At 49.3% G+C, this 14,540-nt stretch overlaps 1 protein-coding gene and 1 long non-coding RNA gene across 5 annotated transcripts; one reads left to right on the top strand and one right to left on the bottom strand.

The window, feature by feature from the left end:
• Nucleotides 1–4: 4 nt before the first annotated feature.
• On the top strand, nt 5–6,098 carry LOC134549928 (uncharacterized). The gene is made up of 3 exons (XR_010080213.1): nt 5–25; nt 1,161–1,322; nt 4,126–6,098. It is a non-coding gene; the product is annotated as an uncharacterized LOC134549928 (long non-coding RNA).
• On the bottom strand, nt 1,322–14,141 carry SEPTIN3 (septin 3). 4 transcript variants are annotated; one of them, XM_063396059.1, is made up of 10 exons: nt 14,132–14,141; nt 8,855–9,046; nt 8,477–8,605; nt 7,660–7,741; nt 7,147–7,284; nt 6,667–6,784; nt 6,146–6,241; nt 5,216–5,315; nt 4,689–4,740; nt 1,322–3,434 (listed from the first exon to the last, which is right to left on the bottom strand). In XM_063396059.1, the coding sequence occupies exons 1-10, from the start codon at nt 14,139–14,141 to the stop codon at nt 3,299–3,301; spliced, it is 1,053 nt and encodes a 350-aa protein (XP_063252129.1). In that variant the 3' UTR covers nt 1,322–3,298. The 4 variants fall into 4 exon arrangements, with proteins under 4 accessions (XP_063252129.1, XP_063252131.1, XP_063252132.1 ...); XM_063396060.1 differs by lacking the exon at nt 14,132–14,141 and having other exon boundaries at nt 2,962–2,983; nt 3,303–3,434; nt 8,855–9,038; XM_063396061.1 differs by lacking the exon at nt 14,132–14,141 and having other exon boundaries at nt 5,216–5,312; nt 8,855–9,038.
• Between the last annotated feature and the right edge of the window lie 399 nt (nt 14,142–14,540).

Raw genomic sequence — 14,540 nt, 5'->3', positions numbered from 1 at the left:
GTTCGCTGCCGGCGGCGCGCGCGAGGTGGAAGTGAGAGGGAAGCGAGGCGGAAGGGAGGCGGTGCTGGCTTGATTTAATGGCCGGCGGGGTGGTGGCGGCGGGGTGGTGGCGGCGGGGACGCTCTAAGGCGCGGCCCCGCCGAGCCTCGCGCCGGGGTGCACAACGAACCACAGGCACAGGGGCCTACACGCAGTCCCGCTCCCTCCTTTGGCGCCCTCTCTGCTCAGTGCAACCGCGCCTATTCGCTGCCATGGTTGCCTCAGTGGGAGCCGTCCAGGATTTGCCGTGCTTAGCTAAGTTTTTCCGGCAAACGGCTTATCTGGTGAACAGTTTGTGAGCCTCTGAATGCGCTGGTCATCCCTGGTGTAAGGTTTAGACTCTTCCCTTCTGCAGTATCACTCGGGATATCTCAGGGGAATAGCTAACGGACTGTGCTGCGGTCATCCTGGAACTCAGCTGGTGGCGCACGATTCAGGCTTTTCCCAGCTTATCCACTCACAGAGACTTCCAGTATCTCCTGTTGTGCCAAGTGGGCTTTTTTTTTTTTTTTTTTTTTTTTTTTTTTTTTTTGTATTTGCCGTTTGTAGACTTCATGGTAGGTACACGGGATGCTGATAGGATATTGGCATGAGCAGATGGCAGTGAGGAGTAACTGAGCTTGTTTTTCTCAGCAAGCTTTTACGGATCCTTTATAAGTAGTCTGTGATCCAAGAGGAAATTACAGAGCAGGGTATAAAAACCACGTTATTACAAACAAATGAAAATTCCTAAACCTACAGGGCAAAACACACAGCCCACAGCCTTGTCCTTGAAATCCACATTACAGGCAAAAGAAAATGTCTCTCTTCTGTTGCATGGGTCTGCTTTGCTTTAAGCAAAGCAGCACTGTGTCTCTGCCCTAACCCTTGGTTGGGCCCTAAAGTCATAAAGACTACCATTCTGTAGCCCACGGTGAAGGTGATGGAACGTGGCTTTGTGCTTCAGTGCTGTGAAGAAGCAGAGCCCTGGTGTTGTCTCTGATGAGGTTCACGTCTTTGATGTCCTTGGGCGGTGGAGGGCCGGTTGTGTGGCAGGATGAGTGGCAGAGTGGCAGGATGGTTTCTGCAAGGGTCCATGGTATGGCTGCTGGCACCAATGACAAGGCTTCTGTTCCCTGCAGGACTGAGGAGGCCTGGTGCAGGGCTAAGAGTGTGCAACCTATAAGCACACACTGCATACAGGAACACCAGGAGCCATGAATGTGAGTGGTGAAGGGAGTAAGAAGTGCTGGTACACCCTTCACATCCTAGTGGTACTGAGAATGGCTGATTTGTGTGGACAGGTGAGAGTGAGGGGAACCTTTGCTTTGCAGTGACAGCACCAGAGAAAGCCACAAGATGGACATACACTCCTGACAGTTTTGCTAAGGCCTGGAGAACCCTATTTCCAGCCCTGGCCCCCATACCCCCATCCGCCCCATCAACCAAGTCTGACTTGAGTCCTCCTCTGTTGCTCATTTGCTGTTGTCTTCTTCCTCCCGCCAGTGCCAGCCTTTCCAACCTCCATCCCCAACCCCCCACAATTTCCCTTACTTGCAGTGCTGCCATGCTGGGGCATGGCATTCCACATGAGTTTTAAGTGTAGCTGGCAACTCCCGTGGAGGTGAAGGGGACAGCCCCTGCCAGCCACAAGACATGCAGAGACACTGCCAACCTCAGGACATCTCTGGTCTTCTCCCCTCCTTCCTTCTGCCCAGACAGCCCTGACACTTTCGATCTTGCTCAGGGACACCCAGAAAATAGCTGACAAAACAGCTAGACACAACCATGTAGTCTTCAGGAAAGCTGTGCTTCTTTCTGCTCACAGGTCTTTACCTTCCTTCCCCATCCCCTCCAGGGAAAGGTAAAACAACAGCTTGTCAACAGGACACTAAAGTACATTGTTAAGGTGTGACAGCTTGGGAGAGGGAGGAACAGCCTGGAGATGAGGAATATTCAAGTACTTGGAGAAATGAAGGAGAGACTTAAAGGATAAAGAACAGAGAAAGTGAGACAGGGAAAGGAAGGAAGAAAGCTATGGAGGGCAAAAAGGGAATGAGAACAAAAGCACAGGAGTGGAGTAGGACATGGGATAGTAAGAGAGCAGAGGAACAGCACTGCTGCAGTAGCCAATACAGCCATTTCAATAAGGAGAATGAGGGAGAGGTATCTCTTGTGTCCCCACCCTGGCCCTGTGCTTCTCAATCCATGGGTGTTTGCACTCCTCCAAGATCCTCAAGGTACTATGCCAACTGGAGTTGTCCCTGGGGGAGGTCCCAGCAGGGACCTCCAGTGGCATTGTCTTCCCTGTGTTCCCACAGCAGAGGGGCCATGTTGTGGGGAAGGGTTTGGCCAGGACCTGCTCAGTGCTGTGGAGAAAGACCACTGCAATGGGGGATTGCAGCAGGAGAATGGGCTGATCCCATGAGTTGGGGTGACTGGCACAGATTGGTTTGATCAAGAAAAGTCTGCTGTGACACAAGCATGGCCTTTGACCTTACTGCTGGGCAGGGTCACCCTCTGCAGCAGGAACACATTCATTTTCTCTGGGTTTTGCTTTTTTTGGAAAATATATCAATTTTCCCCAAGTACTTGGATGCTTCTCAAATAGATGCTACAGGCCAAGAACTAATTCCGGTTCCTCCCACCAGTCACTTGCTCTGAACCACAAAACATGCCCGTCTTCTCTCACCTACTCTGTTCCAAGCTGTCATTTCCCCTTGGGAAGCCACAGCAAGAAAAGGGGATAAAATGCCAGGCCACCATGCCCTCAGACCAACCTGCTGCCTTTATATCCATGGAAGATCCAAGAGAAATATCTGCTGACATCTCTTGAAACATGCATGCATCAACTCCACCATCTATCCTGGAGTCTCTCCTTGCTGTGTCTCCAAGGGATAAAAACAGGACCACAGCATGCCCCACACCTCCCCCCTCCAAAATCTATGCCCCTAGAAATCCTTCCCTCCCAACACTTTTTCCCCCAGGCAAGATACACAGCTGAGACACAGAAACAAGAGAAAGGAAGCTGATGGACAGTACACTGTGCAAAAAACAAACTGAGAATGAGGACACTCCGGGAAGGATGGAGGAGATGCCCTTATCCCTCTCTGGCACACAGGGAGGCACATACACGCCTGCACACACTCACACTTGCATCCCCTCACTCCCATGGAGGATGTGCCACATGCTTCAGAGACAGGCCCATGGTTGAGTCAAGGGTAGCAGGGGTGGGTTGTCTATCCAGAGTCACCAGGTGACCGTGGGGAGGGAGGGTCTTTCACAGGTTACTTTCATGGTTTTCCTCTGTCTCGACAGTCATGGGGGGCAGTCCTCCATTGCCATTCAGCCTTTTGGCCCTGTAGGTCTCATAGTGGATGTTGTGGGTCACTTCCTTTAGGTCCTGAAGATGGGTCCTGCAGGGGACAAAGTGGGTTGGGAAAGAGGATATGATAGCCATTATCAGTACAGTAGCTATTATTCTTCTGATGATAATTTTATTCCCCAAAATAAATGGAAGAGTTTTTCAGTCAGTTAGTTTAGCTAATTATTGTTATCCCTCTTTCTGCATGGATAGCATGGGTGTCATCTTACACAACTGAGAGCTGGAGCATCAGCATTTGAGAACACACAAGATGCAGGACATGGGCTGAAATTCCTGACTATGCTTGCCAGTGCCCTGCCCTTCTTGCATCTGTGCCTCTGGCACAGCCACTGGCCATCCTGGTGTGTCAGAGCAGACTGAGACTTATCTGAAGTAGTGGTGAGACAAGGAAGTATCAGGAGGTGTATCAGGTTCACTGCAGATCATAAGCTGCAGAACACTGCTGTGAGCATCATCCCTAATCTCCATAGACAGCCTGGGGGCTTGGATTTTTACAGGCTTTGAGATGATCATTTGGGTAGGATGTTTTTACTGAAAGACTAGAAAAGCACCTCTGCTGCAGAAGGTATTACAGAACAAAAAGAGGAAAGTAGGGTGATGTCAGAGCATTGTAGGTGGCCAAATGTCTCAATAGCACCATACCCAGTAGTGGAATGAGCCACAGGGCTTTGGTTTTGAACTGTGTTTCTGGTATTTTCTTAATTTTTGTGTTGTCTTTATAGGGAAGAGAGGTGACCCTGGATCTACAGCTTTCCTGCAGAATTTGTGCTGAGGCAACTTCATGAAACAGAGTAGAAATAAGACAGGATGATGAAAGCTAATGAAATAGGAAGCTTTTCACTTCCAGCCCATATGTTCCAGCACATCCTTCAACCTGGAATGAAACACAGTCTCAGATGTGGTAGTGGTAGTGACCTCTTTATTACTGACTATTACTGACTATTGTCAGCAGCAAATAAAATTTTTGCAAGCTTAATGGGATTTTTTTTAAACTCCCTTAATGAGAGTTTTTGCAACCTTGAGAGGGGTGGTAGTATCCTGCTCTTCTCCAGGCATCCAGCTCACAGGCATACATGAAAACTAGCACCTACCTGACATAGTGGTCATGTCACTAAGAGGCACTAGAGTATCTACGCCTTAACCCAATCCAACCCTACACCAAATAAGCTTTCACTGCCTGAAATTTACTTTATTTTCCTTTTAGTAGGGGCTGTTTCATTCTGAGTGGATCTCAGGAAGACATCTAGTTCATCAAGAGTATACTGATGCCTGACCATAACCTTACCTGATGACAAAATCTCGAAGTAGGGCAAATTCACAGTGATTGAGGTTTTCCACTGAAAAGAAAGCAAGCAATTGTTACATTTGATTTTTTCAACAGCCCCTTTGTGGTTATAGAACATGAGAAAGTCACTGCCATTGGGGCAGGTTCCAAGTGGGTAGACCTTGCATACTTCAGAAAGGACAGACAGTTGTCTGAAAGCCACATTGTTGAGCATTGAGGAGACACTAAGAGATGCTGGGCAGTCACATATGAACTTTCATTTGAAAACCAAGGCAATCTCAGGAGCTTAGCTTCACACACCCTGATGTTAGAGTGGCTCCAGCTTCTGCCAGGTGGTGATAGTGGCACTATATTGACCATGGCAGTTCCCTCCTGGTGCAGCTATTTGAGAATTCTTCTGCTTGGTTTCAAGTATTTTGTCACAAATGGGATGGGAAGGTAGCCACAGGACATGCTATCTGGACCCTTGTCTATTACTGTGATCTGCAGACAATACTTTCAGCTCCCATAAGCAAGAGGTTTTTTACCTTCAATGATTCCCCAAGGTGTTTTCCGGCCCAGGACTCTTTTGCCATTCACTTGGTACTCCTTGTCACTGCCCACTACTGCAAAGGGCATGCTTTCCTGCTAGGGAGAGATGTGGAAAGATCCATCGAACAAATTCCAGAGACCAGCACCACTATGGTTCCCCATCTACCTTTCCACTTCTCAGCTCAACAAACACAAGGCCTTCTCTGAGGGAAGAGATTCTCCAGAGCAAAACTTCACTGGCTGTCCTTTTTACCCCTCAGTGCTATCCCTAGAATTCTGGACTCTTGCTTTCCAGGCGTCCTTGCACCCCAACAAGCTTAGTGGGTAGCTTGCAGCAGTGCAAGGGCTCCAGAGCTGGGGCAGAGCTTTTCTGCATTACCTCCAGAATTTCTGAGGAGGGGGATGACCAGAGAAGAAGTACCTTAGCATAACCAACAGAGGATCTGTCAGCCCAGAGCTGCTCATATGGATAATTTGAGATGAATTATTTCTCACCAGATTTTAGTTCTTCAGAATAGAAAGACAGGACTCAAATAATCCTTCCCCATAAACCACATGAACATTCATCAGGTTTAGTGGCTGAAATTGTACTGAGGAGAGCCAGAAATGGAGTAAGGGTGTAGCTTTCCTGGAAAGTAGGACAGTAGGTGAGGCTATTGAGGACCCAGATATCTCTAAGCACAGGGAGAAACTATCTGTTTCCAGAGCACAGAGTGCAGAAGACTCTGCGATCCATAGTACTGTGCAGATGTTTATAGGTTTACTCTGCTTTACAGATGTGTCTGGAAAGAGTCTGCAATTACCACAGGAATGGAGACTTAAAAGCAGTTTATTTCTTATATGTGAGGGCAATGATGCTGAAGTGCAGAACAAAATGTGGTGCCTTCCTCACTCCCCTTCCCATCCCACAATAAAATGTTTCCTACCCTGATTTTGTCGTTCTCTGTTTTATCTTCCAAATCCTCATCAAATTCTTTCTGGGGATAAAACTCAATCCCATTTACTTCTAGTTCCTTGCGCACCTAAGTAGAGAGACATTTTGGATCACAAAGCGGCACAAATGTGAAGGGAAGGCAGTTGGTAAGGCCAGGCAAACACATCTGGGACATCATTCCAGCAGGCAAAAGCTGGAGGGACTGTCCCAAGGAAATGCACAGTTAAGTGAGGACACAGGGCAGCAATGATAAGTCATTCTTCCCAACCTCAGTTACTTGTCTGGCTCTCCAGACAGAACATCAAACAAGACGTCACAGGGATACACACACTTCTTCCATCTCCAACAGATGCCCTCAGAGATATAAACAGCTGCATCTTTAGGACTTAAGCTGCATTGGACTCTGCACACCCTGGGGACTGCACTGCAATCCCGGGAAGAAGGATCCCACTCATTTCTCCCACCTCCAAGCCAGGGCAGGGAAGGATCCCATCCAGAAGAGGAGATACTTACTCTTTGTTTGAATTCAGTCTTTTCCTCCAAGGTCATGGTGTCAGCCTTAGCAATAACTGGGATAATGTTCACTACCTTGCTGAGATGTTTCATGAACTCCAGGTCCAAAGGCCGCAAGCTGCAGCCCAAGAAGGAACAAGATAGAAGAGGTCACTTTTTACCCTCCTTGCCTTTCATCCTAATAACTGTTCAATCATCAGGGCACCAGTGAACCCTCCCTTGTACATATCCTGCTTGCTGCCACCATGTTCTCATCTCCTTCCCATCCATTCTGCCCTCTCCCAAAAAACACAGTGGCATTTCTCCCGCTCTTTTCATCTTAGACCTTTTCAAGCCCCACAGCACCCAAAGTTAAGCTAAACAGTGGTCCGCCCTGCTGTCAGGATCCCTGGATCCATGTCCAAGGTGCAGCAGTGTAGGGTATATATCTGGCACAGAGGTACCAAGGGCTGGAGGAAGGATGAGGGACTGTGTACATACGAGTGGCCCGTAGGGGAGATGAAGTAGAGACAGCAGTGCACACGCGTGTCTGGAATTCGTTTCTTCCTTGCAATATTCACCTCCTCTTTCAAAAACTTTTCATATTGTTCGTTGATGTATTTCTCAATAGGCTCCCAGCTGTTAAAGTGGGAGAAAGAGATGGATAGGTACAAATTTCCTCGTGTTCCTGCCTACAGTGTTCCCAGCTTTGACAGCAGCAAAGCAGTTTCAGGCATTAAAAAAAAAATCCACCTCAAGCATCTCACCATCTGCACAGATGATTAAGAGTTTCTGTAACTGTAACACAGAAATAAGCACTCATCATATAATATGTGCATAGCCCAAATCACACCCACAGACCCATGGTTTCACAGTCCCACAGCCCCATCATCAGGCCCCTGAGAGCAATAGAATCCCAGATGCTTTCAAGGGGCAAGCAGATGACAGTCACTCATATACCATGTTAACTTCAGCCCTTTCTGGGACATAAGGCTTTCACCTTGTAAAACTCACCAGTTCTCATTGTTGATCTGGTCCCCAAATCCTGGTGTGTCAATCACTGTCAGCTTCATTTTGACACCACCTTCTTCAATGACTGGGGGAGAAATTGCAAACAATCATACTCCTCCCTGGGAACCTGTTCTATCATGAAACATGTCTATGTGTCCCATAAGGGAACAAGAGAGGTCTGCCCTCATACCTGCCCAGCAAGCATGACTAGATCAGGCTGTGTCATGCCTCAACAGTTATGACCCTCATTTGCATGTCTGACCCCAAATTTTGGTACTATCTACACAAAAGACACCTTACACCACTCTGCCACAGAAAAATGGATTTGTGCTCAGTCTGTGGCCCAAAGGTAGTACCTACTTTAACACAACTTCTCCCCTCTAATGCATCATCCTGAATCTGAGATGATGCTCCTTACCCTGCACCACTGTAGGAGATGTGCTGATGCTTTTTCAGGAGGTGTGCGCTACCAGGCTTGGGATGGGACCCAACAATGCAACTTGTATGGCTTATTAAATGTAACTGCAGGTGGAAATGCCTTACAGCAAGACCTAACCCACAAATGCAGACTAATGTTTTAGGCGATGAAATCTCTCTAATTATTTTCCTACCCCTCACTTTTGACTGTGGCATCAGGGGCATTCCAGTTTAAGAAGAGCCTTGTCTGTCTCTGAGGACAATTTTAGAAAATTGTCATTTAGCTTCCTATGGAGAAACAGCTGCTTAATACGAAAGAATTACTTGCATAGACTGCTGGGTTCTTCTGCAAGACTACACTGAGGCATCAGTATTGCTTCCACCGCAGGAACCTGGCTCTTACCATGCCCAATGGCTTTGATCTCCACTGTCTTGGGGATCTTCTCCTCTCGGTTCCAGCCTGAAGATTTGCGGCTCACCTGGGATTTGAAGAGGGTGTTTACCAGTGTCGACTTTCCCAGTCCGCTCTGACCTGAGAATTGCAGAAAGGAAACTTGTAACATTTGCCACAGCCTGGAGATGACAGCAGGCCTAGGGAACAGAGCTAGGCTTGCAGGGGAAGGGGCTGGAGGTGTCTCTTTGCTTTGTGCAGGCTCTGTTTTCCCTCAGAGCAACTTCTGTCTGCTCCCTTATGCCCTCCCCACAGGGCTTGCTCTCCCACCTGGCCTCAGGGGACAGTCCCTGGCCATGGTTCCCAGTTCCTCAGCTAGTCTCTGCCTACCTACAACCATGATGTTGAAGTCGAAACCTGTCTTCATGGTTTTCTTGCGCATCTGCTCAATTATGGTGTCAATACCGATGTAGCCCAGCAAGCTGCTGTTGATGCCCATGGGTTTCATTGGTACGACTGGTTTTTGTCGTGGCTCTGGGACCAGCTCAGACATGGCTGCTTTGTTTTTGCTCTCTGCTGGTCCTGCATGGGTACAAAGATTGAAAAATCATCATTGAAGTGTAACAACACCCTCCTTGCTGACCTGTCACAGGGGCTGAGGGCATAAGCAGCCTTTTCAAGGGCTGTTGAGGATAACTGAATGTCAAGATTTTAGGGGTAAGACTCATCATGGAGGAACATCTACTTGAGTTTCCTGCACACTCTTCTATGTACCACTCCAAATGAGGAGGTGAAGTGAGAATGCAATGTATTGATGGCTAACTCCAAACAGCAGGAGCAGCGAGACTGGCTGGGCTGATATGCAGCTACCCAAAGCTCCAGATTGTCTCCTTATTTTAGTCTCCTGGTTCTCAACAGGATCACCAGTGTTTTGCCCCTCCAAGTTCACCATAAAATTTGCAATGGAACAGATTTTAAAAAATTATGTGTCAAGTCCTGGCATTGAAACAGAGTTAGGGATGTACCATGAGAACTTGCAAGCTTGACCCTTGCCAGGGATGGCTGCATTACTGGGTGTGTGCACAGGCTGAGTTCCTCAGAGGAAGACAGTGGTAGAAGTGAAAGCATGGCCATAATCTCTGTACTTGCCTCCCACCTGTAGACCAATGGTTTTTGTCATACTCAATAAACTAATCATCATGATCAGAAAATCAATTATCTGCATCTTTCCCTCCTCATCTCTGCTTCCTCACTTCTTCCATGTAAAACAATTGGGTAAAAAGAAAACTCTGAGGGCTTTCCAGCCTTCCTGATGCTTTTTTGGGTGATGGCACACATTGCTAGGGGCAGGCTTCACCCATTTATCTCTGTCTCATTAGTGAGGAGCTCCCACCCACTGGGAAGAAGCAGAGGTTGAGAGAGGACAGGGCATGGAAGAAAAGCTCTAACTGGTAGGGAAGAGAGGCGTGAGGGATGAATTTGGAAAGGAAGATGAAGGGGATAGGAATCAAATACCTTTCATATATAAGCCAGCTGCAAACCACAGTTTCTCCCACTCTAATTACTTGACTCTCCCATGCTTTGTCTCATTAGAGGGTTATTTTTCCAGGACAGAGACAGAACGCATTTTTGCTTGGTAAGTACTTCATTTGTTTTGGATGCCACTTCAGTTTAAGTATCTCATGCTAAATTATCCCTTTCCATCATTTTGGCAGAGTTTTTTTCTCCACGTATCAGAATCCACTGGCAGCAGAAAAGGATATGAGCAGCCAGGCAGGCAACTGCCATTTGGTGGTGATGCCCCTCTTTGTAAGGAAAATGACTCAGAAGTCATGGGGCTGGGGACACTGATGGCACCAATCTGGGGTCCCTGTGATAGCTTAGTCAAGCTAGGCAGAAATAGATTGAGAAGAGGTCAGAGATTTTGTTCAATGACAGGGTTAGGTTCCAGCAGGCTCCATAGCTGAATGGGGACTCTGCCTGGCACTCTCACATCAAACCTCTGGTGCTGACACAAGGGCTGCTCTAACAGTGAAGATTTTACATTTTTTAGAAGTTGTAATATCCCACTATCATGTGCTAAGGAAAGACCTTGTGGAAGGGCCACCCTTGGCAGGGCGAAGGGTGCCTCCACTCAGCTCCTTTTCATTGCTTGGGAAGTCTTTTATATTAAGCTGGGAGAAGGAGCTTTCCTCTGTGTGAGACGATGGTGGCACAGCCACTCATGCACAGCACTGTGGGTAACATCTAAAGGCTCTTGTACCACCTCTGTTCCACCTTGCCCACAGAGGAGAGGTCAGTGGGAGGATGGCCCCCCTTCTGCTTTTCCCCACTGAGTGAGGGCACTCTGGACTTTCATCACCCTCTCCTGAAGCAGTGAGCAGCACTCTGGGGGAGCCAGAGCACAAGATGGGCCATTGGCTTGAGTAAGACTGGCAATTTGGAGCACCTCACACTGCCAGAAAGCTGCTGGAGGAAGCAGCCTGCCGAGCCAAGTGCTTCTCAGCTGCAATCCTCTCTTACACCCATCACAGCTAGTATGTGCCTTTCCTGCTGATGAAGCATCCCCTAAGGCTCCTGTTGTCTTTCTTCAGCTTTATCAAAGCTGATGTCAGCCAGGAAAGCGCATCTTTCTGGTACAGCACAGGGGGCCAGGCCAGCTAATTCTTCTGCACCCTGCCCTTCACTCGTCCTCCCCCAGGATGCCCACTCATCTGTATCATGGTGGTGTGATTGCGCCATATCCCTTATGCTGCTGCAGCGTTCTCTATATACAACCCTCACAGCCCTGCTGGGGTCCTACCTAGGGCTAAAAGTGGGAGAAGAGAGAGAAACAGAACAATGAGGGAATTAGGGATAGGGGGCTGTAGCCCCAGTGAGGCACTTGGTTATTGGAGTAAATGGGGGCAATTAAACCCTAAAGGTGGAAGGGAACAGGCCAAAATGGGAAGAAAGCTCAGCTGAGCAGCTGCATGGGATGGGTGCAGGACATGGGCCATGTGGGCTGTGACCCTTTCAGTGCCTGGGTGGTAGTTTGTCCTCAGGGAATCTGTTGTCCTCTCCTTTATTCCTTCAACCCTTGCTCTTACATAGGGAGGAGGAAGGAGGGAATTTGCTGTCAGCCTCAAGGCTCACTAGGTGGTTCATAACTCATCCCTCAGTCTCACCAAGGAAAGCCTTGCCCAGAGCCAGCAGATGTTGCTAACTGCTGTGGACATCAAAATACAAATCCATTCCTTTGCAAGCTTCACTGTTGGAGCCAAGAGCTTGCAGTGACTAGGGCAGATATTTCAGATTCAGGTTCTTAGGCAGATGTAGAAAACCCTGAGACCAGGAGAAAAGATCTCCAGAAGTCTCCTTAAATATACATCCTGGATTTTATATCAGAACATTCAAGGTGTCAGGGTAAGCCACCTGCCTTTGTCCCCTAGGTCTCTCCTCTCTGTGTAGGTTTCCTTCCCATACAGCCTCAGGCAGGGAAGCCCCCATTTTGCATAAATTTTCCTGGGGCTCATCTTTCTGCACGTGACATTTTGCCTTTTGCCTCCCACAGACGAATTCAAGGAGCTAGCTGAGGAACAGCCTGCCAGAGGGATCAGGGTGTGCAAAACAGGGACCAGAGCTGCAAGAGGCACCCTGAGACATGAAACATGCCTGCCTGCTCACCTGGGAGTGGCTCTGTTTTATGTGCACTAAAGCTAATGCTGCTAGGAAGCCTCCTGAGCACAATGAGTGGCTGGTCAAGGGGTGGCATTACGTGTCCTGGGCACATGCCACAGCCTTCACAGCTGTCCCCTGTAATGAATGCACAAGAGGGCACTATAGCCAGTACAGCTGATAATGAATAGAAGAATAACTAAGGTTAACTACTTACAACTGCTGTTTGCAAGGCTCCCTTTTTCCCTGCTGCTTTGTTCTGTGTGCTAAAAGAAGCTTACTTAAGAGGGCTGTAGCTGGTGATAACCCCCTGCTGCCCAGATCCAGTAGGAGGTGGCCCTGGGCTAGGCTGTTAGGGAATATCTGGCTCACAAGAGATGCTCCATGTGACTGGACCAAGAGAAGGAGCAGCTTTTGGGGCAGTGACAGGCAGAACCAGAATGAGTGCCCAGAAAGGTCCCCATGGTCCCAGCTAGCTCCTGCTTCTGACACCCACTGATTCACCCCAAAACCTCTTCCTGGAAGGCTGGCATATTTGGCCAGCAGCAGACACCACTACTGCATGCTCTGACAGTCACAGGAGCTGTGTGGGGACAGAGGTGGCCCTACAGGTCCCTTAGAGGCTCAGGTAGTGGGGACTAACATCTACCATGTCCCAATAACCCAGATAGAGTCACATCCCCTCCCCCTGCCTTCCCATCCTTTGTCTGGCAAGAGGGAGGTAGAGCTGGAAACAGTGCTTGCCACAAAACAGCTTCCAGCAAGGAAAAGCTATTTAACCCCCGTGTAACATATGGATGGCCTCACTGCAGCTCTCCTCCGATTTAACACAAGGTTGTCCCTCTGCAGCTGGAAGCAGTGATCCTCACACATCTCACCCCAGCTTCTTCCACCCATGCAGTCCTGGACCCACAGTCCCAGTTCCTGTAGAGAGGGAACAGGGAGGAGGGATGGGTTCAAAACCTGAAGGTGGCTGGCAGAAGCAGGCCCTCAAAGGGTGATGCCAGGTTCCTAGGAAAGAAAGCAAGCAGCTGCTTCAGTAGTACAGCTTCCCTGGAGCTTGTAGGCATCAGGACCTGCTCCGTGCTTCAGATCTGCAGAGGTGCTGGACTGAGCATCTCTCCACTGAAAAAATACCTTTCCCTCCTCAGTTCCCATGATGGCCCCAGGGCATTTCTTTCACCTGTGCAGGGTAATGGCTGAGCCCTGCTGGATGTACTGCCTGACCTGAGACTACAGAACAGAACCGTTCTTCTTACCAGATCTTTTTGCCTGGCTTAAAGATCATCCCAGTCCTCTGGTTTGCCACAGCCTTCCTGACAGCAACTTTTCTTACCCTCAGCACTCTGCAAAGGGCTTGGGCAAGAGCCCAGCTGCAGTGAAATCTAGGGCAGCGTGTGCTGAACCCTCTCTGGAGATACAGAAGCTGGAGGTGAAGGAGCTGGGCACATCCCCAGCCCAGCCATGCCCTTGGTGCTGCTCTCCGGCCATACAATCCTTGTCCCATGTCCCAGCTCACTCCCTGGGTGGCACAGCTGTATCACAAGGAGAGAGAACACTAAGCACCCCCTGACCAGGGTACTGACACCACCACAGCTGCCTGTGTCCCTGCCTGCATGCCTGCTGGCTCCTGTGCAGAGGCCCAAGGAGAGGCATAGAACATCTCCGCAGCCTGTCACTGGCAAGGGAAAAGCCAGGTGCCGAGGAGTTTGTGGGCACTCTCCAAGTGGATTATCCTTTCCTTTCAAAGCAGTGCCTGACACTAGCTACTCCCCATCAGCACCATAACTACCCTGCTCCTTCTCCTTCATACAAGACCGCTGCCACCAAAAGGAAAAAAACAGAGGAAAGACAAAGCCAGGACTGGATTCCCCCACTGCCCTCCGGGGTTATCCCTCCCCCATGCCCAGAGGTGGGCAGCGTGGGGGGACGTCGGAGGATGCCTGCGCAAAAAGCCCCAGCAGCGTCCGTCTGGCGTTGCCCAGCCCTGCCAAGCCCGGAGCATCCTACCTTTGAACATGAAGCTTCCTTTGTCTCCGAATCCTCTCCCAAGGGGATGGGTCTCCCCCCACTTTTTTAGCCTGATGCTGATGAAGCAGCACGGTGGACTACAAGGCTCCACTTGCTTTTATCTTTGTCTTCCGTGTGTCCTCTTCTCCCCCCTCTCCCCCCTTCTTCTTCAGTGACTATTTCAGCAGAGCGGGGATGCTGGTGCTGCTCCTGCTGCTATCGTCATGTGACCTGAATATTAAACATCTCCGCAAAATCTCCCCTCGCGCACCCTCCCCCGACTCCATCCCAGGCCCCCACCAGCGACCCTGACTTGCGGAGGGAGCATGGCCTCAGGGTTGGAGGGGCCGCTGCCAATGAGGCCCCCATGTCCTGGAGGGGCCCTCATTGCACACCCACACCCCACAGG

This window comes from Prinia subflava, chromosome 4 (genome assembly GCF_021018805.1).
Source record: "Prinia subflava isolate CZ2003 ecotype Zambia chromosome 4, Cam_Psub_1.2, whole genome shotgun sequence".
Classification (NCBI taxonomy): Eukaryota; Metazoa; Chordata; class Aves; order Passeriformes; family Cisticolidae; genus Prinia; species Prinia subflava.
Note: the sequence above shows the minus strand (reverse complement) of the source record. Positions and strands in the feature narration are given on the sequence as shown.